The 27197-nt window shown below is 34.2% G+C and overlaps 4 protein-coding genes and 1 pseudogene across 4 annotated transcripts; 2 read left to right on the top strand and 3 right to left on the bottom strand.

The window, feature by feature from the left end:
* Positions 1–329: 329 nt before the first annotated feature.
* On the top strand, positions 330–1265 carry LOC106393890 (non-specific lipid transfer protein GPI-anchored 25-like). Its single transcript, XM_048765951.1, has 3 exons — positions 330–748; positions 838–894; positions 961–1265. Exons 1-3 carry the CDS (start codon positions 373–375, stop codon positions 1164–1166), a joined length of 639 nt encoding a protein of 212 aa, XP_048621908.1. The 5' UTR covers positions 330–372; the 3' UTR covers positions 1167–1265.
* On the bottom strand, positions 1164–2928 carry LOC125591553 (proteasome subunit beta type-2-A-like). The gene is made up of 3 exons (XM_048765952.1): positions 2555–2928; positions 2363–2486; positions 1164–1686 (listed from the first exon to the last, which is right to left on the bottom strand). The coding sequence occupies exons 1-3, from the start codon at positions 2710–2712 to the stop codon at positions 1354–1356; spliced, it is 615 nt and encodes a 204-aa protein (XP_048621909.1). The 5' UTR covers positions 2713–2928; the 3' UTR covers positions 1164–1353.
* A 1824-nt stretch (positions 2929–4752) lies between these two features.
* LOC125591886 lies at positions 4753–6397 on the top strand. The gene is made up of 6 exons (XM_048766791.1): positions 4753–4981; positions 5054–5203; positions 5448–5559; positions 5624–5787; positions 5855–5975; positions 6092–6397. The coding sequence occupies exons 1-6, from the start codon at positions 4851–4853 to the stop codon at positions 6395–6397; spliced, it is 984 nt and encodes a 327-aa protein (XP_048622748.1). The 5' UTR covers positions 4753–4850.
* Positions 6398–9325: 2928 nt separating this feature from the next.
* On the bottom strand, positions 9326–11806 carry LOC106425005 (annotated as a pseudogene).
* A 2589-nt stretch (positions 11807–14395) lies between these two features.
* Positions 14396–16009, bottom strand: BNAC08G09860D (protein IQ-DOMAIN 19). Its single transcript, XM_013877988.3, has 3 exons — positions 15540–16009; positions 15223–15450; positions 14396–15129 (listed from the first exon to the last, which is right to left on the bottom strand). Exons 1-3 carry the CDS (start codon positions 15885–15887, stop codon positions 14581–14583), a joined length of 1125 nt encoding a protein of 374 aa, XP_013733442.1. The 5' UTR covers positions 15888–16009; the 3' UTR covers positions 14396–14580.
* Between the last annotated feature and the right edge of the window lie 11188 nt (positions 16010–27197).

Below are 27197 nucleotides of genomic sequence, written 5' to 3'. Positions count from 1 at the left end.
AGAATTTTAAGAATGATTGTGGTGATGACACGTGATTACAAAATGTGTTGTAATACTTTGAGCACATTCAATTAGATAAGCAACAATCAAAACGTAACCTTTGATACTACATCTGAACCCGAAATTAGGTTAATCCTCACACGTGTATGCATATAAGTGGCAGATCACTGCCAACTCAGAGCCTCTCAACAAACCAAAACCTGCTTCGTCCCGGTAAAGTCGAGATCTAGGGGCAAATTCGTAAATACAGGGAATTATCAAGACCTCAACAAGTTGTTATTTCCCGCCACGATATCGTTACGCGAGTCTCCAGTCGACACTTTCATAATCTCTGTAACTGAAATCGAGAAGGAGCTCTCTGAAACAACGACAATGGCCGTCACCATCGTAATCATCCTCATGCTCGCGATCACCTTCTCTTCCTCCTCAACCGCCGTGGCCGAGACGCAGGGACCTTCTTCTTCTCCACCGTCTCCGACTTGCTCGGAGGAGCTGGTTATGTTCTCTCCATGCATCCCTTACGTCTCGGCTCCGCCAAACAACATCTCAAAGACGCCGGATGCTCTATGCTGCTCTGTTTTCTCCACGTCTGTTCATTCCACCGCCGGAAAGTGCCTCTGTTATCTTCTTCGCCAGCCGATGATCCTCGGATTCCCCTTGGATCGATCTAGATTGCTTTCTCTTTCTCAGATCTGTACCGAATTCAAGAGTTCCGACGAATCTTTCGAGTCTCTTTGCTCTCCGTCAGGTTTAGTTTCAAATCTTCTAATCCAAATGGAATCGATTGTGTTGAACCTTAGATGTGTAACTTTAGGGATCTTGATCTGTGTGTTGCAGTGTCGCCTGAGCTTCCGCCGCTTCAGAGTATCCAGTTCACGTCTCCCTTTGACTACGGTAAATAAACAAAATCGATTTTGATGGATTTTTGGTTGAGACTGAGCTTCATTTGTATCTCTGCAGGTGATCGAGACTCTGCCTCTCCTCAATCGCTAGGCTTACCACCGGAAACGGCTAAGATTTCACCAACCTCCGATCAGTTCTCGCCTGATATAGATAACGTCTCACCACAACTCATCATAAACGGCTCTCCAATTATCAGCAACCTGTTGTTGTTTCTCACGACCATCATCATGACTTTGGCCACTTCTATCCTCACTCGCATCTGAAGCAATTTGTTTTTACTTTCCTTCCATATACAAAAGCATAGCACGTTCTCTCATAAGATACATGTTTTCATTTCAATAACATCATAGCATCATTATCTAGGAACTAATTTTCCATGAACCATTTAAAGTTTCAACATAAAAAGCAAATGCAAGCTTAGTAAAAGAAAAAAAAGCAAACGTAACAGAGTTAGACAGAAGCAGTGGTGACATCTTGTACAGACTGACGCCAAGCGTGCTCACGAGCTCCATCCTTGTCGACGATCTTGATCACAAAGTTTGGTGGCGCAATGACCAGCCTTGACCTGATCTCAAGTATGCATTTGTCGACCAACTCAATGGCTTCTTCAACTGACATGTCGCTGCGGTAGTGCCTGTCCATTGTGGAGAGAGAGAAGTATGAGCCGTAACCAAATGCTCCCTTGTCAACCTTGTGAAGAGTTGCAATGTAGTCAATGTAGTATAGAGATGCGCCTGCTTCTTTGTCGTAGCCCGCCATCAGGATGTTTACTGAGTACGGGTTCTGGAATCAAACAGAATTTAAAAAGCAATGAGATACTCAAAATGATCAAGTGTGAGGCCATTCATGAACAACCAAAAGAAACAAGGTAAATCAGAAGAATAATTGCGGAAAACTAATACAGTGTCTACCATTGCCATTTTCAGTTTCCATTAGCAATCTTAAGCAAAAGCTACCATTGCATCAGTATAATACCCCTCAACAATGTCTAAAAGTTGAAAAAGATCACATTGCCAGTTAAGTATGAACTTCATAATCAAGTCACAAAATCAGAGTAAACAAACTTCATAGTCCTGAACACAAAACTGTCTAGTATTTGTGCATTCTTATCAAAAGCCAGTATCAATTACTTATAAAGCTTGTCACAAAGATACTCAACTTTGTGACTTCAATCAACCCCGAAGGGTAAGCTCTGTACCCAGTGGATTAATCATATAAACAAGAACATTAACAATCAAAACAGTTTCAATCCAATACCACAATAACACACCAGTTGGACAAAATTGTATCAAAAGAGTAAAGTAAAACCCCAAGAAATAAGCACATTATCGATCACCCCCAACACCTAAAAGTTGCTCCAACAATTTAATATCAGCTAATATTACTATCTCATAAAAGCAAAGAACTTGGACACCCTAACTCCCCTAAGCTCATAACTCAAAGTAGGAAAAGAAGTCACCTTTCTCAAAGCAGTGGCGAGCTCTCCGCGAGTGAAGTTGGCAGCAGCAGCGGTAGTCAAAGGGATCCCGTTTCGGAACTGATACAGTGACACATTCTTCTGTACATACTCCGTAAACTGAACCCTATTATAAACATTCCCAAAAATCAAACCCAATGTACTGATTCAGAGAGGCGGAGGAGGAGGATTTACCGGTCACCAGGCTCCCCGCTTGCGGCGATGAGCTTGTGTGAGTCAAGGACCATGATCTTGTCCTCGTTGTTCTTGTGCACAAGTATACTGTGAACTGCCGACGTATCCGCCGCCACGATAGCGAATCCATTACCAACGAGACCGAACACGCACTCCATCTTCAGATCTCTTCGCCAAGATTTCTTCAGTTACTTGGATCTTCTCCCAATTTCGATTCCAGTTGTCCTTTTCCTCCGTCACGGGGAGATATTAGATCAAAAGCTGACTTGAGGAACAAGACGGGTTGCTGGGGGTAATTCTACAATATAGTTAGGGGTAATTTTGACATATTTTGTTACCAATAGGGACCTAAGAAGATAGTGTTGGAATTTCTCTTTTCTAAAGGACGAGGACGTAAAAGAGAGTTCAGCAAATGTTTAGGGGTTTATTTGTAAATAAACATAGACTCTGCAAGCAAACCTCTCGCTTTCTTCACTTGGAACCTGAGTTTGGTGATTGTTCTGAGATTAGGTGTCTTGGCGGATGTACCTTGTGAGTCGGTGGGGCAGTTGCCCACCATGAAACAAAATAATTAGTGTAATTTTGCACCAAATTTTGAAAATGCCCTTGATAACAATTTTAATTTGTAAATGTAATAATAGTGATTTTTAGGTTTGCCCCGGGTGAATATTGTTTCTAGATCCGCCGTGTCTAGACTAGGAACTACGAAAGCTCAGGATCCTCGGAGTACGAATTTATAGGCTTGGAACCAACCTCAAAGTTTCACTTCACTGATCTCATGTAAAGACCATAACTTCTGGTAAAGGCATTCAATATTTGGATGTTATCTTAGCTCCCCAATAGCAATATATCCGAATTCTCTTGCAGTTTACACAGCTCTTCAATATGATTTGATGTTGTGGATATATTTGTAAAGCAGAAATCATTTATTATCCATGTCATAAACTTGAGTTTCATTTTGAATATTCTCATTGACCAAAAATCACAATACTAAAAGAGACATTCCCTCAAAATCTATGCTGCCACGTCCTTAAAAATATTTGGCCAATCAGAACATTTCATTCTCAGTTTGGCTTCGTCGTCTACCTAACCTGGCTCGGTTTGGGCTTCATTTTCCACATATGGGCTTCGTCTTGGTTTTCAATTCGGTGGAGGCTTTGTCGTCTACCTACCTAACCTGCCTCTACAGAGACGAGATCACGAATCACTCCGCCTCTTCCCCATTTCGATTCATCTTCTCCCTTGAGTTCTAATCATCCCCTTCTTCACCTTCAGTTTCTTTCCATTCGATTTCGCAATCAATTTTTTCTTAATGGTTTCGTTTCATCTCCCTCCTTTGCTCCTTTATATAAAGTTTTTTCACCCGATCACAAATCAAAACCCTAGAATTACTCGAAACTCGATCGATGGCGATGAAACCACATGGAAAGTCGATTGTCTCCTCCGATTATGACGAAAAAGTCGTGTTCTTCAAAGATCTCTCGCTGGGTCACCAAGAATCTCAGTTGCGGTTTCGGCTCATCCATTTATGGGAGGCTTGGAACCCACTGAAGAAGACGCTCATCGGCATGGAGATGCTACTCATCGACGAAAAGGTATAGTAATGAATCGCTCGTTATCCTTTCAGAAAAAGTAAATCCTTATCGTTCTTCACCTATTAAATTTTTTTTTTTAATGTTGTTCTTCTTAGGGAACTCTTATTCAAGGATTCGTTTCCCCGGGGCGTATCAAAAAATATCTACCCGATATGAAGCGAGGATTTGTTTACAAACTCAACAACTTCTATGGATCCAGAAACAAAGTTGTGTTTCGTGTTGCTGATCATACTGTTACAGTGTCGTTCTCATGGAACTCGGAACTGTCGGTTCTTCGAGACTGTCACATCCCTTTCGATGAAGATAGTTTCCGGTTCCATTCGTATGAGGAGTTTCAAGCTAATTGTGATCTCAAAGGAGACCTCTACGGTAAGCTCTGTAATTCCCTACGTTAATTCTTAACGTAGTTGCTTGATTATTGCGTTGCTAGATTATTAGAAGTAATCTTTGGCCTTTGTTACTGCTTAGATATAAATACATATCTCGACTTGATTATTAGACGTATGATTATTCCTTTCTTGCTGCTTAGATATATATATCTCGACTTAGTTGTATTGATGTTTTGGGTTTCTTAAATACTCTCTGCACTCGGCCCTCAGATTTTATTGAATCGATGATTGGATTCGTTGTGTGTTTGCGATTTTAGCTTCTCACGTAATGTCACTCAACATAATTACTTTAACTAATTACTAACACTATTGATGAACAATGTTGTAGATGTTGTTGGCCACATGAAGTTGGTTAATGGTCAAAGTATTGTTGAGGCCCCAGTTCTTGACGAAGTGGAGATAGCAAAGGCGAGGCGTGTTCTGATTCATATCCAATCGCATGAGTATGTTTTCATCATTTTTAAACAACAACTTCTGTTTACTCCTCTTAACTATTTACTATCGTTTTTGCACAGTGGACCGGTCATGAAGCTATACCTTTGGGATCAGGCTGCAAGAGACTTCTGCAAGAAGTTTAAGTCGTACGAGCGCACACCCACTGTGTTACTGGTCACGGCCGTTAACACAAAGACTCTCGGAGGTTCTTCTTTTTGTCTTCAATATTGGTTTTTTACAGGTACATATATTCAGTTAGTGTTCTTTGATGCGTTTTTCAAATGACCACATGCACTCTTGCCTTGACCTCGATGTCGTCTTCGCGGGTGTTCATGGACTACGATATCCAGCCCACCATAGATTACTTCGCTTGGTAAATATTAACGTGTTTTGCTTTTCTCTATTACTTACTGCATTGCCCACGTTATCTCATTGCAGTGAATGATTAGATTAATGATTTCTACTCTGTCGCAGGTTGGGGGCTAACCCCGGTATTGCTGAGCAGGTTAATGCAGAGATAGTAACCAAACGTGAGACAATGACTATAGGGGAAATATTCTCCTACATTAAGCAGGAAACCGCAAAGGTAAACTCAATCTTTATATCTTTGACCGTTAAGAAAAAAATTATAATCTTATGCACTTACACAGGATGCCTTTTTTGAGTGCACGGCTACGATCGATGATGTCGTGCATGGTTCTTCTTGGTACTACATTGCATGCAGTGGGTGCCGTAGTAATGTTAGCAAAGGCCCAACTTCGTTGATTTGTACAAACAACAAGTGTGAGAATGTTAACGTATCTGGTGTGGCACAGTAAGAACTCTCTCCTGACTTCCAATTAATTTTTCATTGGTATTAGGTTCTGATTGTTTCATAACAGGTACCTTTCAAAGATATCCGTGTATGACAACAGTGACCAAGCTGTTTTTGTGCTACTTGGGGATGCTGGTCGTGAGCTGACTGGGAAGCCCGCATCAGAGTTAGTTAGAAGCTATTTTGAGGTAGCTTTTTATTAGAATTTAAGCTCTCAAACATGTTGACTTGACGCTGTCTTCTTTTACTCAGACAATGCTATGAAAAGTATACAGCTTGACACTTTTTTTTGATTGAATGTCAGGCTAATGGGAACGAAGGAGTTAACCATGAGGCGCCTCTTCCTGAAGCTCTAATCAGCACCATTGGTCAGAAGCATAAATTTTGTGTCAAAGTGACAGAGCATAACTTCTCAGGCAAGACACGATCTCTTACCGTGACCAAGATTCTTCCTCTAGACACTCCACCAGCGACAGAGTCTTCGGAAGGTAACGAGACTACTGCATCGGAGGAAACGTTCATAAACCATGTGGGTTCTGCAGAGGGGAGTAAGAGAAGTTGTGACGGTACTGATCTAGAAGAAGCTAAACGCCTTAAGCGTGTGGACTAGAGCTCGCGTGAGTCTTCTCAGAGATGGAAATTTGGATGCAGTTTTAGTGTTTTTGTTTCCAAATCTATGCTGCCTCATGGTTTTTCATTTTCAGTTTGAGTTTTGAGATATATTTTTCATGACTATGGTTTTGTTTCAGTTTGAATTGGCAGAGTTTTTTTTTTGGGTTATATGTTAACAATTATCACAGTCTCAAGTTAGCAATTGCAGGAAAACACGTTTTTTTTTCATATTAGCATCTTACTGTCCTAGAGACGAGATTCAGTATGGGAATATTCCCATATCAAAAATCCATAACAGTATAGTTACAATAAGAGTTATTTAGTTTGGGAATATAGCCCAACTGAACATGCGATCACTAATCATATTAAATTAAGGTAAGAAAATATTCCCATATCTCATCACTGATATTTTTCCAAAATTATGCCCCTACAGAATAATATAATACCTTAAAACAGGGCAAAAATAAAACTAAACTTCCTACTCCCGTTTACATACTCGATTACCAAACGCTCTGCAACACAATTCTTCTCCTTCCCGGTTCAACCTTGGCTCCTTATACGGTTGTCCAAGAAGCTCGCGAGAAGATTCTGTAAGTATGACAATTATTTAACAAACAGAGGATATACGAATATTGATCCTGTTTGAAACCAAAAAACAATTGTATAGGAACTAATGTTTGATTCTCCTGTTTGATTCTCAGGAAAGAGTTATAAAAGAATGGAGAACCTACCTCCAACACCCCCTTTCGAAATTCCAGGTACAAAAATACAAACCTTTTAAGATAGTATTGTCTCACACGTCTCCCAATATGAATATGAAAATAACTGTTAACATAACTGATATATTTTGAGATATACTTTTCATGACTATGGTTTTGTTTCAGTTTGAATTGGCATAGTTTTTTTTGGATTATATGTTAACAATTATCACAGTCTCAAGTTAGGATGGTTGGTGGGCCTATAAAACCCAATTCAGAAGAGAACGTAACTGAATAGTTTTTTTTTTTTTTTTTTTTTTGTAAACTACGTAACTGAATAGTTGGTGATGATCTTGCCGCCTTTACGTAGCTAGCTCGGAAGATGTTTATGAATTTTCCTATTATGCATGTGCTTGATTGTGTTATTTTTGTCTGCATCGAGCAACCTCCTTGCATAGCTGATAGCTTGAAAACTATCGTATTTGATGTCACCTAGCAATAATCGATTTGTTTAGGGTGATTGTTACATTTAACAATTACGAAGAATATTAATTCCTTTTTTGATAAAAAAAAACCAATTACGAAGAATAAAATTTACAATATATGGTGTAAGATTAAATACTTTCAACGGCGGGCAAGTCTCACACATTGTCTTCCTATGTTTTTTTATGTTTTTTTTGCTAAAATTTGGTGCAATTGTCTTTCTAAGTTCTTTATGTATCTTAGCTAATTTATTAGTCAAATAATTTATAAAAGGTTCCCAACTTGGATTTTGATATATAAACTTTATGTGTATATATGGTCTTGAAAGTCTTCAGAAACATTTAATCTTTCTATCTTTTTGTGCAAAGATCACTTTGTCCCCAAACGATATCTTCTTCTTCTGAGATTCTTCCAGACATCAGCAATAACTCAGGAGAGAGAGAGAGAGAGAACTAAAAGCTTAAAAATTACGAAACTTAGCGGATGATTACTTTTTTTTTAATTTAATTAAAACCAATTACAAGTCTTAATTTACAATATACATTACAAACTAAAATAAAATAAAAATGCAACACAATAAATGAATTCAATATTATTTTGAGACAAAGTATTTAACCAATACGTCCACGATGAATCCTTTACGTATTGTCACATCTATGACATGGACAAAACATGTGAGGATTGTTAATACTTTAAAAGGAATTTTTTTTTTGTTATCTTCGTTCAAACACATGCATTTACATGTTTTCCTTTTAGAACATCGATTTTACCTTATGCTTTAAGATCAACTATATTTACTTTGTTGCAACTATCACTTATTTATTCTATTTTTATTGAATCGATTAGTGAAAATCACTTATGTTATTCCTTTTTGACCTAAACAACTTCAAAACAAAGTAATTCACTACAATCACTAACGACTATCAAATTGATACAAAAAAAATTTAAAATCATTAGAAAACAAAACATACGAACCCGGCGCGTAGCGCCGGAATACCACTAGTAAACTGAAAAGTATAACTAAAAAGACTTTTCTTGGCCCTTGAGTTTTAAATAATTAAAACTGAACAGTATAACCTTGAGTTTCATTTCGAATATTCTTCTTTTTTTTTTCAGAGAAGGCATAAAAATTGACTAAATATTCTTTCACATTGACTAAATATTCTTTTTTTTACTATATTGTTCGCTGCCCTACTGAAATCGACTAAACCTGGGCTATAATCTTTGCCGGATATCATCTCTCTATTTTCGCTACCCTTTTGTGATTGTGCTTACATATACAATTCTTCATTAATTTATTATATTTTATTCTACCTCATAAATACAGTAATTTCTCCAATTAAATTAATCAATCATAACTCATCTACTACTATGGCTCACATATTAACACCTCTGTTCTAAAAATCGGCCGCCTAGCCGCTACGCGTCACTCTTCCGCTCCGATTTATGCCAAATCGGTTTAGAAATCGGATATCCGATATTTTCCTCCTAGACCGCCTAAATGATCGCCTAGCCGCCTAGGCGGCCGCCTAATCTATTTTTTATTATTTTTTATTATTTTTTATTATTTTTTTATTTTTATTTTATTTTTAATAATATTTTTATTTGTTTATTTGATCTAAAATTTTATAAATATCATTTATATTCATAATTTTGATGAAAATTACATTATATTAAGATTATATATTCTATTTGTGTGTTTTATACAATCTTAAACATGAAAATGTATTAATGTTATACACAATTAAAGATTAACATGTTTTATAACATAGTAAACCATCTAAAAATTCCGTCCCGCATAATTTCCGATTAATCCTTGATTTTCTCTTTAGGCGCTAGGCCCAACCCGACCGCCCGACTAGCGCCTAGAGCGTTCCCGAACAGGGATTAACATTAACCAATGAAATTTCACCTGGCCCACCTGGCTTCATCTTCATCGTGAAAGCTCATTTTCCCCATCTTCCATTGATGATTTTGAAGCTTGAAGAATAAGCAATTCTTGTCTGTTTTCGATGAAATTTATTTCTGAAATATCAATTAAATGTTGTTTATATCATGGGTAACATTAAAAAGTAAAAATTGATGAAAATTTTGAGAGATTAAAAACGATTTTGAAAACTGTGTTTATGGATTTTAGGTATATTTTATGTTCGTTTTTGATGATTTTTTTGCTGGAATACTACTAAAAAGAAGTGTATATCACGGCTAGTGTAAAAAAGAAGATTCGATGCAAATTTGAAAAGATTTGTTTTTTTTGAAAATTGTGTTTATGGATTTATGGTATAATTTATGTCCGTTTTTGATGATTTTTTGTGTGTAATTTCATTAAGATGAATTATATATCATAGGTAATGTAAAATCCGAACAAAATCGTCATAAAAAGTTAATTAGATAGTGCAAAGATAATTTCTGGGTATTAATAAGAGAACTAGTTTACTAAGGCAAAATAGTTTTACTGGTATTACTGATATTACTATGTTTACAAGTTCGACTAGTATTACTAGTATTACTATGTATAGTACTAAAATAGATTAGTATTAGTAAGAGAAAACTGTACGGTGTGAAAATTAATTTTAAGATTCTTAATAATGCTAATTGTAATGAGAATTCTATTTTATTTTAGAAAAAATGTAAAATACGCTTTGCACATTCATTTATTTTGATTATGGGGGATATTATATGAAGTATGGGGCTGAAATAAAATGGATACCGGGAGATGGTGAAGGAGCAGATGAAATTCAGATGATTGCGTTGAAGAAATCAGTGGAGAAGGTCACATTCTCTGCTTTGCTTGAGAATATTTGCAGAAAAATAAAGGTAGATGAATCTAAGATGGAAGCGAAGCTTAGTTACTTTCCAATGGTATTGTGTTCGAACAAACCATCATATATTTGGAAATTGGAATGATGAAGACGTTTTTGGTTTTCTACTGCAAGTTAATCATGAGAAGTGTAGAAGTGTTCTACATATGGAGTTCATCAATGTAGAAGTGCATCTGTTTTGGCTCTAGATTATCCCGTTAGTTTTGACATATATTGCAAATAGTATATATATTTAACATATAGAACTCATATATTATTTATTAGTAGACTATGTATATAGTAAATAAAACTATTAAAACTATTTAGATGATTATTTTCTATAGTTTTAAGAATATTTATCATTTTCCCAAAATGACTCCTTAACTTTCATGGTTGATGAGTGAATCGTAAAGTTATAGTAAGCAGAATCTATTAAAATATTTATTTCTCGTTAATTGTTTATGTAATACTCTGTCTTAATAATATTCATTGTATAAAATAATTGGTTTTACTACAAAATATTTCATTTGGACATGGTTTTACTAATAAAACTTATAATTTGCCAAAGTATTACTATGTGTAAGGTAGTACTACTAATACCTTGAAGATTACCGAGAATTACTAAATGTAATTAGAATATTAAATTTATGTATATAACGGCAATACATTTTACATGTGTAGTTTTTTTATTATTATATGTATAAATTTTTTATTATAAGTTTATCACAAGGTATTTTACATGTGTTATCCGTTCCTGCCTCCACGATCTCCACCAGCACCGGAACTCTTCCACCAGTATCACCGGTTTAGATTCCGGAACCGATATAAGCAAGCCCATCACGAACGCCGATTTGTCTACCAGCGGCTTCATGATTCCTGACTGCACGGCTCTGAGTTTGTTCTCTTTAGCTGAGCACAGCGAGTATAGAGCAGTCGAGGCGTTCTTCTTGGCCCTGAATTCTCCGGTTTCTAGAAGGTTCACAAGAAGAGGAATCACTCCTGATCTTCCTATTGCGACTTTGTTATCCTCAACCTGCGATATAAGAAGAAGAGCGCAGGCGGCGTTCACTTTGGCCGTGGGAGTTCCCATCTTCAACACTCTAACGAGCGGCTTGATGGCGCCGGAAGAAGCAATCAGGTCTTTCTTCTCGTCGCAGAGCGAGAGATTCATGATCGCCGTGACTCTGTACTCCTAGAGCTGAAGATCCGAAGATGAGATCAGAGAGATGAGCAGCGTAACCGCTCCGGCTTTGGCGATTTTGATGCATTCTCAGGTTTGTTCTTGGACAAGAGCCTGATCTCCATGGCGGCTTGCTTCTGCTCGTCGATGGAACATAAAGAATTGAGATGAGCAACGAGATCATCGGAGTTATCAGAGGCGCATGAGAGGAGGAGGCGGTGGCTCTCGGAAGAACCAGAGGGGAGTTATGGAGATTTGACAACAGCGAAGAGAGAATCAAGCTCGCCTTTTCTGAGACCGTTTCTGTCACACGAGAGAAAAGGGAGAAAGAGTTGGAGAAACAAAAATGAGAAAGAGAGCAATACGCAGCGTTTAGAGATTAGGTCTAAGAGGATCCGACCCGACTGGGATTGGGTGGGTCGGGTAGCTTAGGTTGGATCATGTAGTTTAGTGATTTCATTAAGGGCATTTGGGTCTTTACGTACCCTGGTCCCACGTTTACTATTTTAAAATAAATAAATATCAAATAATATTTTAATAAGGGGATAAAGGGGAATTTTCAAGAGAGGGAGGGGTATACGGAGTTAATCTCCGATTACAGTTCCCTGATGCTGCCTCTCGTTTCAGCGCCGCACTAGAACATAAACGCATAGAAACATGCATGGTCTGTTTGACCCCAAATTTATATAATTAACTCGTATCAACGCCCGTGCTAAACACGGGTCAATTTTGTTGTCTTCAAAATTATTTGATCATGGTATAATTTTCACTCAGAATTTAAACTAGTAGGTTGAAAGGGGGAGGTAGCCCTGGGAATTCGGGTATTTGGTTCGGTTTCGGGTAAGAACCATTTGGTTCTAGGTATATTGGATAAATCACTTTTATACCCAATAGATATTTATGAAATTTTGGTTTGGTTTCAGTTCGGTTTCAGATACCCGTTTAATATATGAATCAAATATATATACAAAATATATTAGTTAACGTTTTAATTTAAGTGGTCTAATGGTTAAACACTAGTATAATTGTCAATCCAACCAAAGTTCGAGCCACTAAAGTGTTGTTTTATAAGTATTTATTGTATTTTAATATAGAAATACCATATATATATATATATATATATATATATATATATATGTATAATATAAGAGAGTACATAAAAGATAATGTGGCCTGGTAGTAACAATGTTCTCATTCTTCTTGTCAAACATGGGTTCGAGTAAGGTTGATGACATTTTACCTTATATAAGAGAGTACATAAACTTGTTTTTCGGATATTCGGGTACCCGTTCGGTTTTCTGTTCGGTTCCTGTTTCGGTTATTCGGATATAAAAATATAGGAATCATTCGGGTAGTTGAGGGTTTCGGTTTCAGATAATTTGGTTCGGTTCTGGTTTTTTTTTCAAGGGCAAGGGGGAGGGGTTAAACAATAATTTTGATATTACTTTTAAAATGGTTACATGTTTGCAATATTTTCCAAAAACATTGAGATTAAAATTTGATTTTATGATTAAATTTTTGATTCCTTAACAATTAAAATTTTGTTTTTAATATTTATTATTATAATTTTACCCACTTTGCTTATTTTGTTTTAAATATTAATTTACAAATTTAGATTTTTTTATTATAAAGAAAGCTATTTTCTTGAATTCTTAGTTAAGGATTTCAGGAAAAGTGATTATCTAAACATGTTAACTATTTTCTGTTTTTAGATTGTCATTAAAAAAACCTAGGAAAATTGTAAAATAAAATTTGAGATATTTCAAAACTAATCAAAGAGAATGGTTAAAAATTTAATTTAAAATGATAAAACTAAAAAGTAACTAAAATTATTGTTTACCTGAATTCTGAATGGCTAAACGTTCTGCAGCTCTATCTATCCATATATAAATCCATGCAATGAATGATAAAAATTTCAAACTGAGGCAGAAAAAGGAAAATTGATATTAAAAAAACCAGTCAGAACTAACAACAGTTTTAAAAAAAAATTGTTGTTGGAATAATTTTAAAATTCAGTGCAAAAAAAAGATGATTTTAAATTTTATTCAAATTAACCCTAAAACGTTAACGTAAAAAAGTGGAGATCATGGCTTTTGATTGATGAACTGTTGAGATACCTATGCAACTTTTTTGTACTTACACATGCGGCTTTATTTTTTCACCAAAGGAAAAATGATGCATTTTAATTTTGTTTTTTGTATGACTTTTCCACATGTCAGTATTTGATTCGCTAACCGACATAAAAAAGATACTCTTTCCATTCTTTTTTTGAAAAATACTCTCCTATTTTTAAAAGATGGTTTCTAAATTTTTACGATTATTAATAACATAATAAATATTTACAATTGAATTTATTATTTATATATACTATAATTTTTCAATAATTATCAACCAATAATATTTAATTCATTTAAGTATTCTCAACTAATGTTTTTTCAAATGTACAATTTAATAATATTAATTATTGAAAGTATCTTAAAAATCTACAAAATGATATTTTTGTGGAACAAAAAAAAAATCTATAAACCTATCATCTTTCATGAACGGAATAAGTATATAATAAACCTAATATTTGGTTCTTCAAACGTCTAAAGTGTATTTATTTATGGACTATTTGGCTTTCAAATTGTAATTCTTTCACGCCCCCTAAATTTCGTATGATAAAAACAAAAGGTAAGGATCAAGAGTTGAGACGATATGTGTCTTGTACTTTATATTTTCTTTGCATATGGAGATTTGTTATTTGCTGAAATTTTGATCATCGAGATTTGTTATTTGCTGAAGTTTTGATCATCGAGAAAACGAATCCTTCTTCAGTTACTAAGTTTGTCTTATTTCTTCCAGCAATCAAATCACTTACTAGTTTCTAAATCACACTTTTCAGTACATGTTCCCCTGAGCCTTCAACAACACAACTAAAAAAAGAAAGAAATAAACAAAACAACACATAGACAAGAACGAGAGAGCAATAAACATAAGATTAACCTCAAGTAAAATATTTCTTGGAAACAAGTAACGTTTACAGACTCACATTAACATGTCTGCCGTAGTTGCTGTTGGTCATAATTGTACTGGTAGATCCGCATTCACTCTCCATAAGAGAAATGTTAGATCTATCGAGCTTAATTGCCATCCACGGATGATGATGATGATGACTTTGACTTTCTTTGCCTAACTGAGATGAAGATCTCTGCATCCTTACAGCTCTGGGGACACCGTTCCTCGGTGCTTCCATCGAAGATCTTCTCCTCCCGCTAGGCTGCTTCTCATAGATCTCAGGAGGTCTCTGCTTAGGCGCACTCTGAGACCGAGCCTTGGCTTTAGAAGACTGAGTATTGGCCATGTAATTTGGGAAGAGAGGGTAATCGTAAGAAGACAAAGAATCTCCATTGTAATACTCTCTGAATCTGGAACACTGAGGACTGCTTTGTGCTGTGTTGAACGAGTTACAGTCCTCGAAATGGCTACTATACGCTCGAGGACTCATATCTGTTATAGCAGAAGGAGCTGAAGAGTAAAATTTAGACTGAGTGTCCATTTCCACAATCTTGATGTTTTCTTCATTCTCCTGCAAAGGCAAAAACAGAGGAGACAAAGTCAGAAACTTTGGGATCTGGGTGCTGTCAAGATTAGATTTTGAGATCTGGGTTAGATCCATTACGTGGTAAATGTTATGGATCCGGGTTTTATGAATCGATGTTCTTAGATTTGTGGTGTTTGTTGGTGAATCTCCGATCATACGAATCCTCTGTTCTCGAGCTTTGGCTTGAAGTGTAATCAATGCTTGCATACATCTAAGTGTAGCCGTTGCTTGTTTCCTTACTAAATGACCTCTCACAAGTGCTTGTAGTTTCACCAACCCTTTTAACGCTCTTAATGCTTTCCTCGCCTGCCCCCCAAAAAATTAAAAATATGAACTCTTGAACACAAAGAAAGAAACAGAGTATTTAATAAGCTCGAGTTTGTTTTTAGTTTTACCAAATGAGAACGAAAGCAAGCTTGAATCTTCACTGCTGCAAATTCTTCAACATCAATTGCAATCTCTGCGGCTGAAACGTTCTTGCTCTGCTCATCTTCGCTGTCCAACACAAATGGTTGTGGCGGTGGAGGAGGTGGCGGCTGAGGCAGTGGAGATGAATCTTTGAGGGTAGAAGCACAAGCTGGTGGTGCAGTGGCAGAAGAACGTCTAAAACTCCATCGACGTTTCTCTTTAGGAGTTCCTGGTGTCGTAGAAGTGAATCCACACTCGCTCTGATTAATCTTTTCTTTTGTTCTCTCTTTTTTTCCGGTTAAGAAATTTCGAATCCACTTGCTTGTTTTCCCCATTATATGTCAGAGAAGAAGAGATTTTATAATGTGTGTGTGTGTGTTTGGTTTTCAGAGGTTATAATGGGACTGACATTTTCTTATCTAAGACGTTGTACTCAAGAACTCTTTAGATGCTTCTTTTCTTGGACAGCCTAAGGGCATCAGCATTGCTAGATATGCAATTGCATATCTTAGTATTACTTTAATAATATAATTAGATTAAGAGATTTTGGTAAGATACATGAGTAAAAGTAAAGATTATTGGTAGAAGTTTTGGTAGGTTCTTAGCAAAATATTAAATTTTGTTTTTTTGATAATTGTTTGGTAGGATTTTATAATAAAACATATAACATTAAACATAAAAACATTACAAAGTTGAAAAAAAATTAAAAAGTAGAAAAAGAAATTACAAAGTTGAAAAAAAAATTACAAAGTTGAAAAAAAAATTACAAAGTTAGAAAAAATTACAATAACATAAACTTCACCGATTTTAATTTTAAGACCCAAATTTATCTCATATATGTTCGATCAAATCATGTTTCAATTGTTGATGGACTGGTCTACCCCGAACTCTGGGCTTAAGAAGTCCCAATGCTGATGCCCTAACACCATAAGTTCCTTAACTACCCATCACTCAGTAACATTCAATTTTTTCCAGTCTTTGCATTCTCTTATTGGTTTATTTATGTTGGAAGGTATAAATTCTAATCTAATTTGTCTCTGTGTACAATTTTTCTTTTGTTTTTTTGGTCTGTAAACCTAAAAAGTAAGGTAATATTAAAAATACAAGGGCATATATGTACATAACTCGATGTAGATCTAGTCGGTTCACTACCCCTCGTTACTATGAAGATATGTTATTTTATTTACATTGAGTTCTTTTTTAAAGTATATTTGTAGGGTAATTCGGAAGAAGAAGAAGCAGAGGGGAAGCTCCATGGCCACGATTAAGCCACTAGAATGCCAACTACACAATCTCAATTAATCAGATTTGATATCACAAAGTATGAAAATACCCTTGACGTAGTCTTAGTTAGTGGTATACCATTTTCAATGGTGTTTCATTTTTCACTTTTGCTTCATTTCAATTTTGTTTTTTGTTCGAATGGTTCTTCATTTTGAACATTTCTTGTTTCAAAATGAAGAAATAAACGGTATATCTTTAAATTTGAAAATATTCAAATATTTCATTTTTTTTATGAAGAACTTTCTAAATTATAAATTAGTCTTTAATTTTTACTTATTCTTATTTTTTGCCAAAATAAATTATATACATTACTATTATCCAATTAATTTGATAGATTGAATTATTATTTTCATCTAAATGAATGTTTATCTTAAAAAAACATGGAAATATTCATTTCTAAAATTTTGAGCTCAATTAAAAAGAATCAAACATAAATAAACTTACTTTTTGCTTCAAACTACTTTTGTTAATCACTTATAGAATATATATATATATATATATACTTTATAAAATATGATATTATTTGTCTGTTTATTTATGTTATGTAATAGTTTTATAATATGATTATATTTAATTTATACAAAATAGTAATTGTTCGAAATTTTTATTAAAACAAAATAATTGAGTAGCATTAGTAAACATGAAAAAATAGAAGGTGTTATTAATAATTAATGGTAAACTGGAGATGAAATATATTTTGAATATTTTTTTTACGAAAAAATGACGCAAACTACTAGAACAATCATTGCTTCATTGTTTTTTCTTCATTTGAAAGAAAATGAATTTTTAAAGATAAAAATAAAACTAACCACTCGAAGTGTCCTTATGGTTAATTACTTCAAACTCATGCTCATGAACTATATAAGTAAATGTTGATCGTTGTTTCTCTGTGTTAACGCTGATGTTTCTCTATGTTAACGTCCACGTTTCAGAGTTTGTATTTGCACTCAACTGGAACTAAAACCTTAAAAATATCTCGACTGTTTACACATTCACACCTGCTCCTAATTCATCACTATGTACACAGTGCCGTCCAACATGTAATGATCACTAAGCAAAAAAAAAAAAAAATTCAAAGATTTTTATTGAAATATTTTGCTATTTTTCTGATTTTAAAGTATAGAAACACTTGAAAAAAATGTAAGGAAACAAAATAAACAAAAAAAAGTAAAACTAAAGCGAAGCCACATCTCGCTCATCCAAACACAGGAAGGTTTGAAATCAGAAAAAAGATTTATCTAATATCAACAATTATGATTTTAGTAAAACAATATCAACAATATGTTTCTATGTTTTAATATATATATAATATATAATAATTTAAATCACATTTGAACTTTAGAAACTTATTCAATTACATTAATTATTGATAAAAATAATTTTATCAAGTTAATCCCTATTAACCAATTTTATCATACACATTTTACTGTAGTCAATCATAATTTTAGTAAAATAATTTGTTAATACAAAATTTCACTTTTTAAATATAATTATTATTTAAAATTATTTATTTGTAAAAGTTCTATAAATAAATACTAAAATTATTAAAAATATTATTATTATATTTACCTATAAATATTAATCAAAATTCTTATTATGAACCAAATGTGTCACGACAAAAAATTTGTGACTGATATCATATAAATAAGATAGAGTAAAAATCTATAAATTAATAATGTTGGGAGTATAATATTTTATTAATTTGTAAAATTTAAAAAATTTTAATAATCATTTTTTTTTAATTTTCTATTTTAAAATTTATTTTCAAAATAGGAAAAATATTTGATTTTTGTGTATATACATTAATTAAAAAAATTTACATTCGTCACTCATACTGTTTTACTATATTATTTGGTGTATATAAAATATGTTTCATAAGTTTTAAATATGGTTTATATATAATTTTACTAAATCTCGTCAAAATATATTAAATGTTAAGAAAATATAAAGATAATTTATTGTGAATACAAAACGTACAATACAATGTTTTGTTTGTTCATGTATAAAATGTATATACAAACAAAATATTAATTTAAAATTTTAATGGGACAATATATTTACATAGAGTTTTAAAAAAAATATTATTTTATCAATTGGTGTCATATTTTGGACCGGTCTAATTTGGGATCTGAAAATTTTATAAATTTATAATATTTATTAATTTATCGAGTAATTTATAGAGTTTTTACTGTAGTTAAGTTGATAAAGATATGGATACCTTTATCTTCGACACTAATGTAGGACAGTTTGTGTGATGAAGAACCTAGCTAACTACGTAACATATACTCAGTCTGCATATACTGATATATTGATTCGTTAGTGCACCTCCAAAAGTGTGATTAGAGAGTGTGATTTGAGATGGCTGAGCCATGGTAAAGACTATGCAGAGTCCGTGTGCGAAATACTTTATCATGAATTCTGAACTTGTATTTTCTTAGAAGGGAGGGGGACGTTCTGCTTTCATGGATTTTAGCGTGAGACATATTACCATGAAAATATATTATATTTGATGGAAACATTTGGAATAATAAAAACACGGTTGGCTTTATTGCCCCACACTGAAATGTATGAGAAAATGATGTTAGCAGTTATAGTTTGTGGTCAGTCGAATGAGACTGTTCAGGAAATATTATTCACACATATTTTAATACTATCTCCATATCAGTTTAACTGGTGTTTAAGGATTTTGATTTTGTTTCAAAATATGTGATGTTTTCACAATTCTAGGTGAAATTTAATGTCATTTGAAATTTTTGACCAATTATAAAATACTGCATATTTTTCTTACTGGTTGAATTTGTTTTTAATGTTATTTTATGTTACCAAAACTAATTACATAAAAGTTTATATTTTCTTAATATTTGTGCAAAAACCTTAAACACCTCTTAAAATGATACAGAGTAACTAGTTCATAGTAATCAGAGCTGCTGAAATAAAACTCAAGCTAGTGGATTACTATTGTCTACGTAAATTATGCATTCGTCGAGTGTGTGCGTATATCAAAAAGAAATACCAGGAGCTGCTAACCAGAGCCGGTCATGGAATTATTAAGGCTACAAGCCCAGACCAGAAAAATGTCTGAAATAAATACATGTGGCAATGTGGCTTCGAGCCTTACACTCTAAGGATAATAGCTAATGTCATTTAACCACTACACTGCAAGTATTTTATTGTAAAATGTAGCCGGTTTAATAGTTATAATATTTGAGGCCGGAAGCATGTGTTTCATCTGCTTTGGGCCAGAGCTGCTAACTCTACTGGTAAAGCTTTCTTTTCAAATGGTAGAGGTGTCAGGTTCAAGTTTTAGCGGTTGTGGGTTAGGATTAAAAAACTGACTTTAACCCTCGCCCAAATAAATTATGGACTTAGATCCATAACTTCTTGAATTAAAAAAAAAGTATGTGCCCATAGATTTGATGGATCTACAGAGGGATGCCATTTTAATGTTTTTTCTGTTACAAATGTGATCATCCACGTATGAGGACACTAAGCATCCTCTCATTGTTTCTGCTTTATCATCAGTACATATGTCACTTTGTCTTTGTCTTTATCTTTAAATGTTACCGACATAGACATCTATAAATAGAGAGGCTGTACTTGGTTATTTTAATAATCTGAATAAGATCAACTCTTCTTCTCCTCTTACGACCAAACTCTTCCTCTCTGTCTACTTATCACTTTCTAACATACATATACAATAAATTATTATCTCTCACAAGTCACTATCATCTCTCTCTCCCTCGTTTTGATCCTCTTTTCTTTATACACAAACTTTGATTATCATATATTACTTCACCTTTTATTCACAACACATTATCAGCACGAGCTCTCATATACCAGTGAAGTCTATCAGTCCGGAAGCTCTGGCCAACCGAAGCTTATCAATCCGAAAGTTCTTAAACCAGCCGAGGTAATGTTTAAATTTATGTATTTCAATATACTTAATTTATTTAAATTGTATTATATTTTTGGAGTGAGAGGCTAGGCCTTCTCCGTCTATTTATCGGGATGATAGGCGCCGCCTTTCCCGACTGATCGTTATGGTAGGCTATGCCTTCACGATCAGAGAACACGTGGTAGGCTTTGCCTCCGAGAATAAAAAGAAAAGGTCAAAAATGGTAGACTAAGTCTCCTCGGACCTTGAAATAAGTAAAAGTCAAAATGGTAGACTATGTCTCTTCGGACTTTGAAAAATGATCAATATGGTAGTCTAAGACTCCTCGGATCATGTGGTAGGCTAAGCCTCCAATTTTATTTATGCTCTTTAAATTTCTGCAATTTAAATTTATGCCTTTAGTTTCTGCATTTCAATTTTCGTCTATATATTATTATTCTATGAATTCGGTTATCATATCAAATTTGACAAAGCTCAAAATAAATGCCCTTGATATTACGGGAAATAGTTATATGACCTGGGCAGTGGGTGCAAAGATGCACCTGAAAAAAAATGAGGTTTGAAAAATCATCGATAAGTTGAAACTATATCGGATGAGAAAAAGATAAAGCCATGATAATTTACACCACTTTAATGATGGTTTATAAGATGAGGTCTATCATGAGAAAGATCTAGAAGATCTTTGAATAATCAAATCCTTGAAAGAAAGGATTCACCAAATTGTTGGAGTTGATGTAAATCCTCCATGAGAATTGAAAAGAAAATAAACTCATGATACTAAACCATCAAATCGGTCCTTCTTGAAAAGGACAAGGGTGTGGATGCGATTGAAACCACTATCGTGGTCGTGGAAGAGGACGAGGAAGAAGATTCCGTCCCTATGAAAATAATGGAAACTTCCACGAAAAATGAAAGTGGTCGGGTGATAAAAGACAAACAGAAAAGGTTTTCTATAGATAGGGCCAGGAAGAAAATTGGGTACGTAGTTGTCGTACGCCAAATATTTAGCCGATCTATATCGAGAATCAAAAAGAAAAAGAGAAAGGAAGTATATTAAACTTCATCTCTTATGAGCCCGAACCATTTTTCATAGCTTGAATACTCATCTTGATGATTCAGATTTTCTGGTTGGTCCAGAAAATGAAAATAAAATATCGATGTGATATGAGAATTATTTTCCTGAATAAGATTTTGAGATTCAGGATGGAGAAAAATATACATGACATGTATTGGGTCATCGTCATGACTACTAAAGGTAACAAATATCTTTCCTCTTTCAAATTAAATAAGTATAGTATCTAGTAATATAAACATATTATTGGCTCTAGAAGAGATTATGATAAAAAGACATGCATAAGAAAAAGATGGCAAAATTATAAATGGGTGGTAAACCTGAAGTTTACTGATATATAGCCATCTCCAATAATGTTATCGACATTATTGTGAAATGTTGAAAAACCAGAAGTTTTTCACATATAGCATGTCAAGAAAATAAAGGAAACCATCATGGGTGATGAATCATCAAGCAAGTTCACTAGATGTGGTTTCTTTAACCAGATCCCAAATTAGGATCTCACTCTAAAGGATTTGAAACATAATTCATCCCAAATGGAAAAATTGGATATGTTATTGGTTCTAGAGTGGGATTCAGTACGAGATTTTAGACATGGAGTGTCATCATCTCGAGGGGGAGAATTAAAGAATCCTAGTGAGTGGAACATTGAGAAATTATGTTCGCACTTGGAAAAGAACTTGATAAAGTAAATTCAAGTAAGATGATCCCCATGATCGGGTGTAAACATGCACAACTATATGTAATAACGACATATACAATCCAAAGGGATAAAGTATATGGATAATTAGAAATATGCTCGCAAGTTTGCTAGAAGCATATGATAAGCTGATGGAATGAGATATGTGAAATGGATTACAATGAAAAATAGAATAATCCATTTACAAAATGCATGCCAGACATTTTGATGAAATAATGAAATCTCATATTCCAGCTGAAAATGCTCCAATAAGAAAATAGTGTCCTAAACGGACGATATATGAGTCTATGGCACGCTAGAGACGTGATAGACCACTTTGGTTCCAAAGAGTCCTCGAAAAGGAGCAAAAATATAAATATAGGATGAATCTCATGATGAGACCGTTGATATGGTTAATATAATAGTCAGGTACCTGGGTAAATCATTGATGATGATAAAGAGATCTAGATTAACCATATCAGTACGGATAAAAAGATGGAACCAAAGAGAAAATAGATTGTCGACAATAATGAAAAAAAAAGCGCTATATAAATAAGGATTATGAATCTACCTCAATGTATGAGGGTAGAGTGAATTGATTGGCCATCAATTCGATATAAAGCTCGTTAGAAAAACGAGAAATTTTTGGACCAAAAGTCCAAGGTATAGTTTTCCAGAGAATGAAATGAAAGATGACCTTGAGGTATGAAAAATGGCTTGTTCCGAGGTCACTGGAGAAAATTTAAAATAGATGCAATATATTGAAATGTCTGGCAGGACAAAAATGACTTGAGTTGCATCTCGATATTTTAGAAGTCCCTGGAGAGTTAAAGATGCTCTCGGGAAAGTATAAAACTCTGGAAGAGTTAGAACAAGCCGTATATAAGGTATCTTGAACCGGTAACTGGTGATATGTTTACGGCACGATTTGCTGATTGCCATTTTAATGAGGATGAATTACTAGCGTTAGGGGGAGGAATTTGATAAATTCCTAAAGAGATTACATGGTGTACATAGTCGTTGTTACACCTTGATCCCCCTACGAATCAAAGAGAGCTGGAAATTCAAGAAATTGTGCATTTGCATAATTTGGCAAACCAGTTACCAGATGTGTTCACAGATACGACATGATATACCCACTGAAAATATTTCATCAAGAGTTGATGTTCCTAAAGAACAAAGTGATGGTAACAAAATAAATGAACCTAGGGTTCAGTTAAAGAGGGGGAGACTAGCGGGTTCTAGAGATAAAAATCCCCGAAAGAAATTGGTTGAGAAAAGTTGCAAGGTTCCTGAAGAACCTGATACTGAATAATGTCTGAAAGAAGACATAAGTGGAAAGGTTCAAAGAGAACCTGATACTGAAAGATGTCTGAAAGAAGGCATAAGTGGAAAGGTTCCAGAAGAACCTGATACTGAAAAATGTCTGAAAGAAGGCATAGATGAAAAGGGTCAAGATGAACCAAATAAAGATGATCAAGATGACGAAAAGGGAACAGAAAAGTATGAGATTTCCATCAACTACACCCTTGATGAAAAAGTTATAAGATAAAAGATGTTGATGGAATGTTCTCCTTTTCTGTCCAAAGAGGTCGATCATAAAAGTGATGATCCCGATCCAAAATCCATTTTGGAATGTTAAAAAGACATGATTGGGAGGAGTGGCAGAAGGCCATTCAAATTGAATTATTCTCCCTGAATAAAAGAAATGTCTTTGGACCTATAGTCATAACGCCTGAGAATATAAATCTTGTTGGGTATAAGTGGGTATTCGTGAGAAAAGTAACACGATATAAAACCTGATTAGTTTCCCAAAGATTTTCTCAGAGACCGAAAATTGATTTTGAGGAAATGTATTCTCCGGTAATGGATGCAATTATGTTTAGATTTTTGATGAGCCTAATGGCATCTAAAAATCTTGAAATGCATCTTATAGACGTTTGACTACATATTTGTATGGATCGTTGGATAAGATATATATATGAAACTCCCTGAGGGATTGAAAAATCCAGGGGCATTGAAAGAAAAATCCAGGGAGATTTGTTCGATGACCTTGACATAATTGGAACTCAAAAGGAGGTTGATGATGCTCGAACTCATATGAAAGAGGAGTTCGAAATGAAAGATCTCGGCAAGACAAAGTTTTGTCTTGGGCTCCAGATAGAGCATCTCCAAGAAGGAATATTTGTGCATCAATCAAACTATACGAAAAGGTTATTGAAACGCTTTTTTATGAATAAAGCGACTCCTTTGAGTACTCCAATGATAAATAGATCTCTCGATGTTAAAAGAGATGTTGTTTTAAAAGATCCTGGTAAGATCTTATATAAATAAGTACTTTGGAGATGCTAATGGTAATAAAGCATATGTGAGCGTATATGTCTTGCGAGTTGTATTTGATTAAATATACTTTTAGACACTAATGTCTTTGCAAGATACAGCTCATTTTCTATTCATGGAAATTAGAACGGCGTCGAGAATATATCCGTTCTCTCCAAGGTAAGTATTGATTTAGGATTGATTTATCCTAGATACCCCGAGTTTGGTATGGTTTTGCAGATACATGCTATTTATAAAGTCGAACGTAAACCGGATATGGTTTTACAACTGGTGGAACCGCGATCTCTTGGCGGTCCCAGAAACAAACGCTAGTTGCGACATCTTCAAATCATACAGAAACTATTGCGCTTCACAAAGCATGTCGAGAATGTGTGTGGCTTCGGTCAATGAGTCACCACATACAAGAATCAAGCGGAATAGTTAACGAGAAAGAGCTGAGGAAAATATTTGAAGATAATTCAGCGTGGGTCGCTCAACTCAAAGAAAGCTATAACTAGAGTGAAGTACATCCCTCCAAGATTTTTCTCGTACATAAGAGAGCTCGAGAAAAATAAAGAAGTGGACATCGAATATGTACGATCATGCAACAATCCAGCTGACTTGTTCACCAAAGCTCTTTCGACTACAACATTCCGAAACCACGTCTACGGTATCGGAATGCGGCATTTGCGTGACCTGTGAAGAAAAAGCTATGTCCATTATTTTCAGGGGGAGATTACGGCAGTGTACTCTTTTTCCCTTGTCATGGTTTTTGTCCCAACGGGTTTTTCCATGACTAGGTTTTTAACGAGGCACTACGTAATACAAGATGGATGATCAAGGGGGAGTGTTACAAATGTGATCATCCACGTATGAGGACACTAAGCATCCTCTCATTGTTTATGCTTTATCATCAGTACATATGTCACTTTGTCCTTGTCTTTATCTTTAAATGTTACCGACATAGACATCTATAAATAGAGAGGCTGTACTTGGTTATTTTAATAATCTGAATAAGATCAACTCTTCTTCTCCTCTTACGACCAAACTCTTCCTCTCTGTCTACTTATCACTTTCTAACATACATATACAATAAATTATTATCTCTCACAAGTCACTATCATCTCTCTCTCCCTCGTTTTGATCCTCTTTTCTTTATACACAAACTTTGATTATCATATATTACTTTACCTTTTATTCACAACATTTTCTTCTATTTCCGTAGAAGTAAAATTTTTATAGAATTTTATTTTTGATTTGATGGAAATACTCTCTCCGTTTGTTTTTATATGATGTTTTTGAAGATATTTTTGTTTCAATTTGTATGATGTTTTGAACTTTATCTGCAAAATTATTAAAGCAATTGACTAAAATATTAAAAGTTAATGTGTAATTTTTGTCTTATTTGTTCATAATAGCACTGATTAACTATTTTAATTATTTTTATATTGTAATCAAGTGGTTTTGTTAAAAGTAAAAAATTTCTTAATTTGTGTGTTTATGCTAAAACATCATACAAAAAAAAAACATAGGGAGTATATATTATATTTAATTTAGATTATTTTAGTACTAATTGTAATTAATTTAGCAAAACTTCTTACTGTTATTAGTTTATAATGATCCATTAAATTTAATTGAAATAACTCTATAAACTCTCTCTCAGTCCGAATTACCTATGATTTCTATTGTTTCACCCTCCAGCTCAAACAACTAATCCTCACATGCTTAAAAAAAAACTGCGCATAAACATATCCGCCCCATGCAAACATAACATATCACACAATTCCACCGAATATATAATTCATACTAGCACATATTAATCTTTTTATGCATATCACCTAAATCAGTTCTCATATTACTTAGCTTATACATATTATAACCCAAAGATTGCATATAATCCGAAGATCCCATATAACCCGAAGCCAAGAAGCCAGTTGACACCAAAGTTCACACAAGGCCTAAAGCTTGCACACGGCTCAAAGCTACATGTCCCCAAAAATCTCATACATCCCATAATCAACACATAGCGAAGTAACACGATCCGAGGGTAACATACGACAACATAATCATAACATCAGTACTTTCCTTTTCGACGATCAGCATCTATCTCATTTCCTTAAACAATTTCAAATTATCCTGTCATTGCTCCTTGATATCAAAACCATATTTACACACATACACTTTCACTTCATCAAACAAACATCACACATAACATAACATGAACACTCCTTTTAATCGGATTTCTTAAATGGGTTTATAGTTCATTTCTTTTATATTTTCGATTAGGACTATTTCTTGATTAGCTTATGGTTTTTTAATCTGACTGTGAGATAATTTTAAGTGTTCATGTAATGTTTAATACGTAAATCAAATTTCAACTTCTTTATTTATAACTT

Source organism: Brassica napus, chromosome C8 (genome assembly GCF_020379485.1).
Source record: "Brassica napus cultivar Da-Ae chromosome C8, Da-Ae, whole genome shotgun sequence".
In the NCBI taxonomy this organism is placed as follows: Eukaryota; Viridiplantae; Streptophyta; class Magnoliopsida; order Brassicales; family Brassicaceae; genus Brassica; species Brassica napus.
The sequence above is the reverse complement of the archived record's forward strand: the minus strand, read 5'-3'. Positions and strand labels throughout refer to the sequence as shown.

Coding starts and splice junctions, on each gene's coding strand:
- LOC125591553 (XM_048765952.1), bottom strand. CDS start 2,712: ATGGAGTGCGTGTTCGGTCTCGTTGGTAATGGATTCGCTATCGTGGCG. Junction 2,487..2,554: donor AGCGGGGAGCCTGGTGACCG/GTAAATCCTCCT, acceptor TGTTTATAATAG/GGTTCAGTTTACGGAGTATG. Junction 1,687..2,362: donor TCGCCACTGCTTTGAGAAAG/GTGACTTCTTTT, acceptor GTTTGATTCCAG/AACCCGTACTCAGTAAACAT.
- BNAC08G09860D (XM_013877988.3), bottom strand. CDS start 15,887: ATGGGGAAAACAAGCAAGTGGATTCGAAATTTCTTAACCGGAAAAAAA. Junction 15,451..15,539: donor CTTGCTTTCGTTCTCATTTG/GTAAAACTAAAA, acceptor TTTGGGGGGCAG/GCGAGGAAAGCATTAAGAGC. Junction 15,130..15,222: donor GGATCCATAACATTTACCAC/GTAATGGATCTA, acceptor TTGCCTTTGCAG/GAGAATGAAGAAAACATCAA.
- LOC125591886 (XM_048766791.1), top strand. CDS start 4,851: ATGAACAATGTTGTAGATGTTGTTGGCCACATGAAGTTGGTTAATGGT. Junction 5,204..5,447: donor TCTTTTTGTCTTCAATATTG/GTTTTTTACAGG, acceptor ACTCTGTCGCAG/GTTGGGGGCTAACCCCGGTA. Junction 5,788..5,854: donor AACGTATCTGGTGTGGCACA/GTAAGAACTCTC, acceptor GTTTCATAACAG/GTACCTTTCAAAGATATCCG.
- LOC106393890 (XM_048765951.1), top strand. CDS start 373: ATGGCCGTCACCATCGTAATCATCCTCATGCTCGCGATCACCTTCTCT. Junction 749..837: donor GTCTCTTTGCTCTCCGTCAG/GTTTAGTTTCAA, acceptor TGTGTGTTGCAG/TGTCGCCTGAGCTTCCGCCG. Junction 895..960: donor CACGTCTCCCTTTGACTACG/GTAAATAAACAA, acceptor GTATCTCTGCAG/GTGATCGAGACTCTGCCTCT.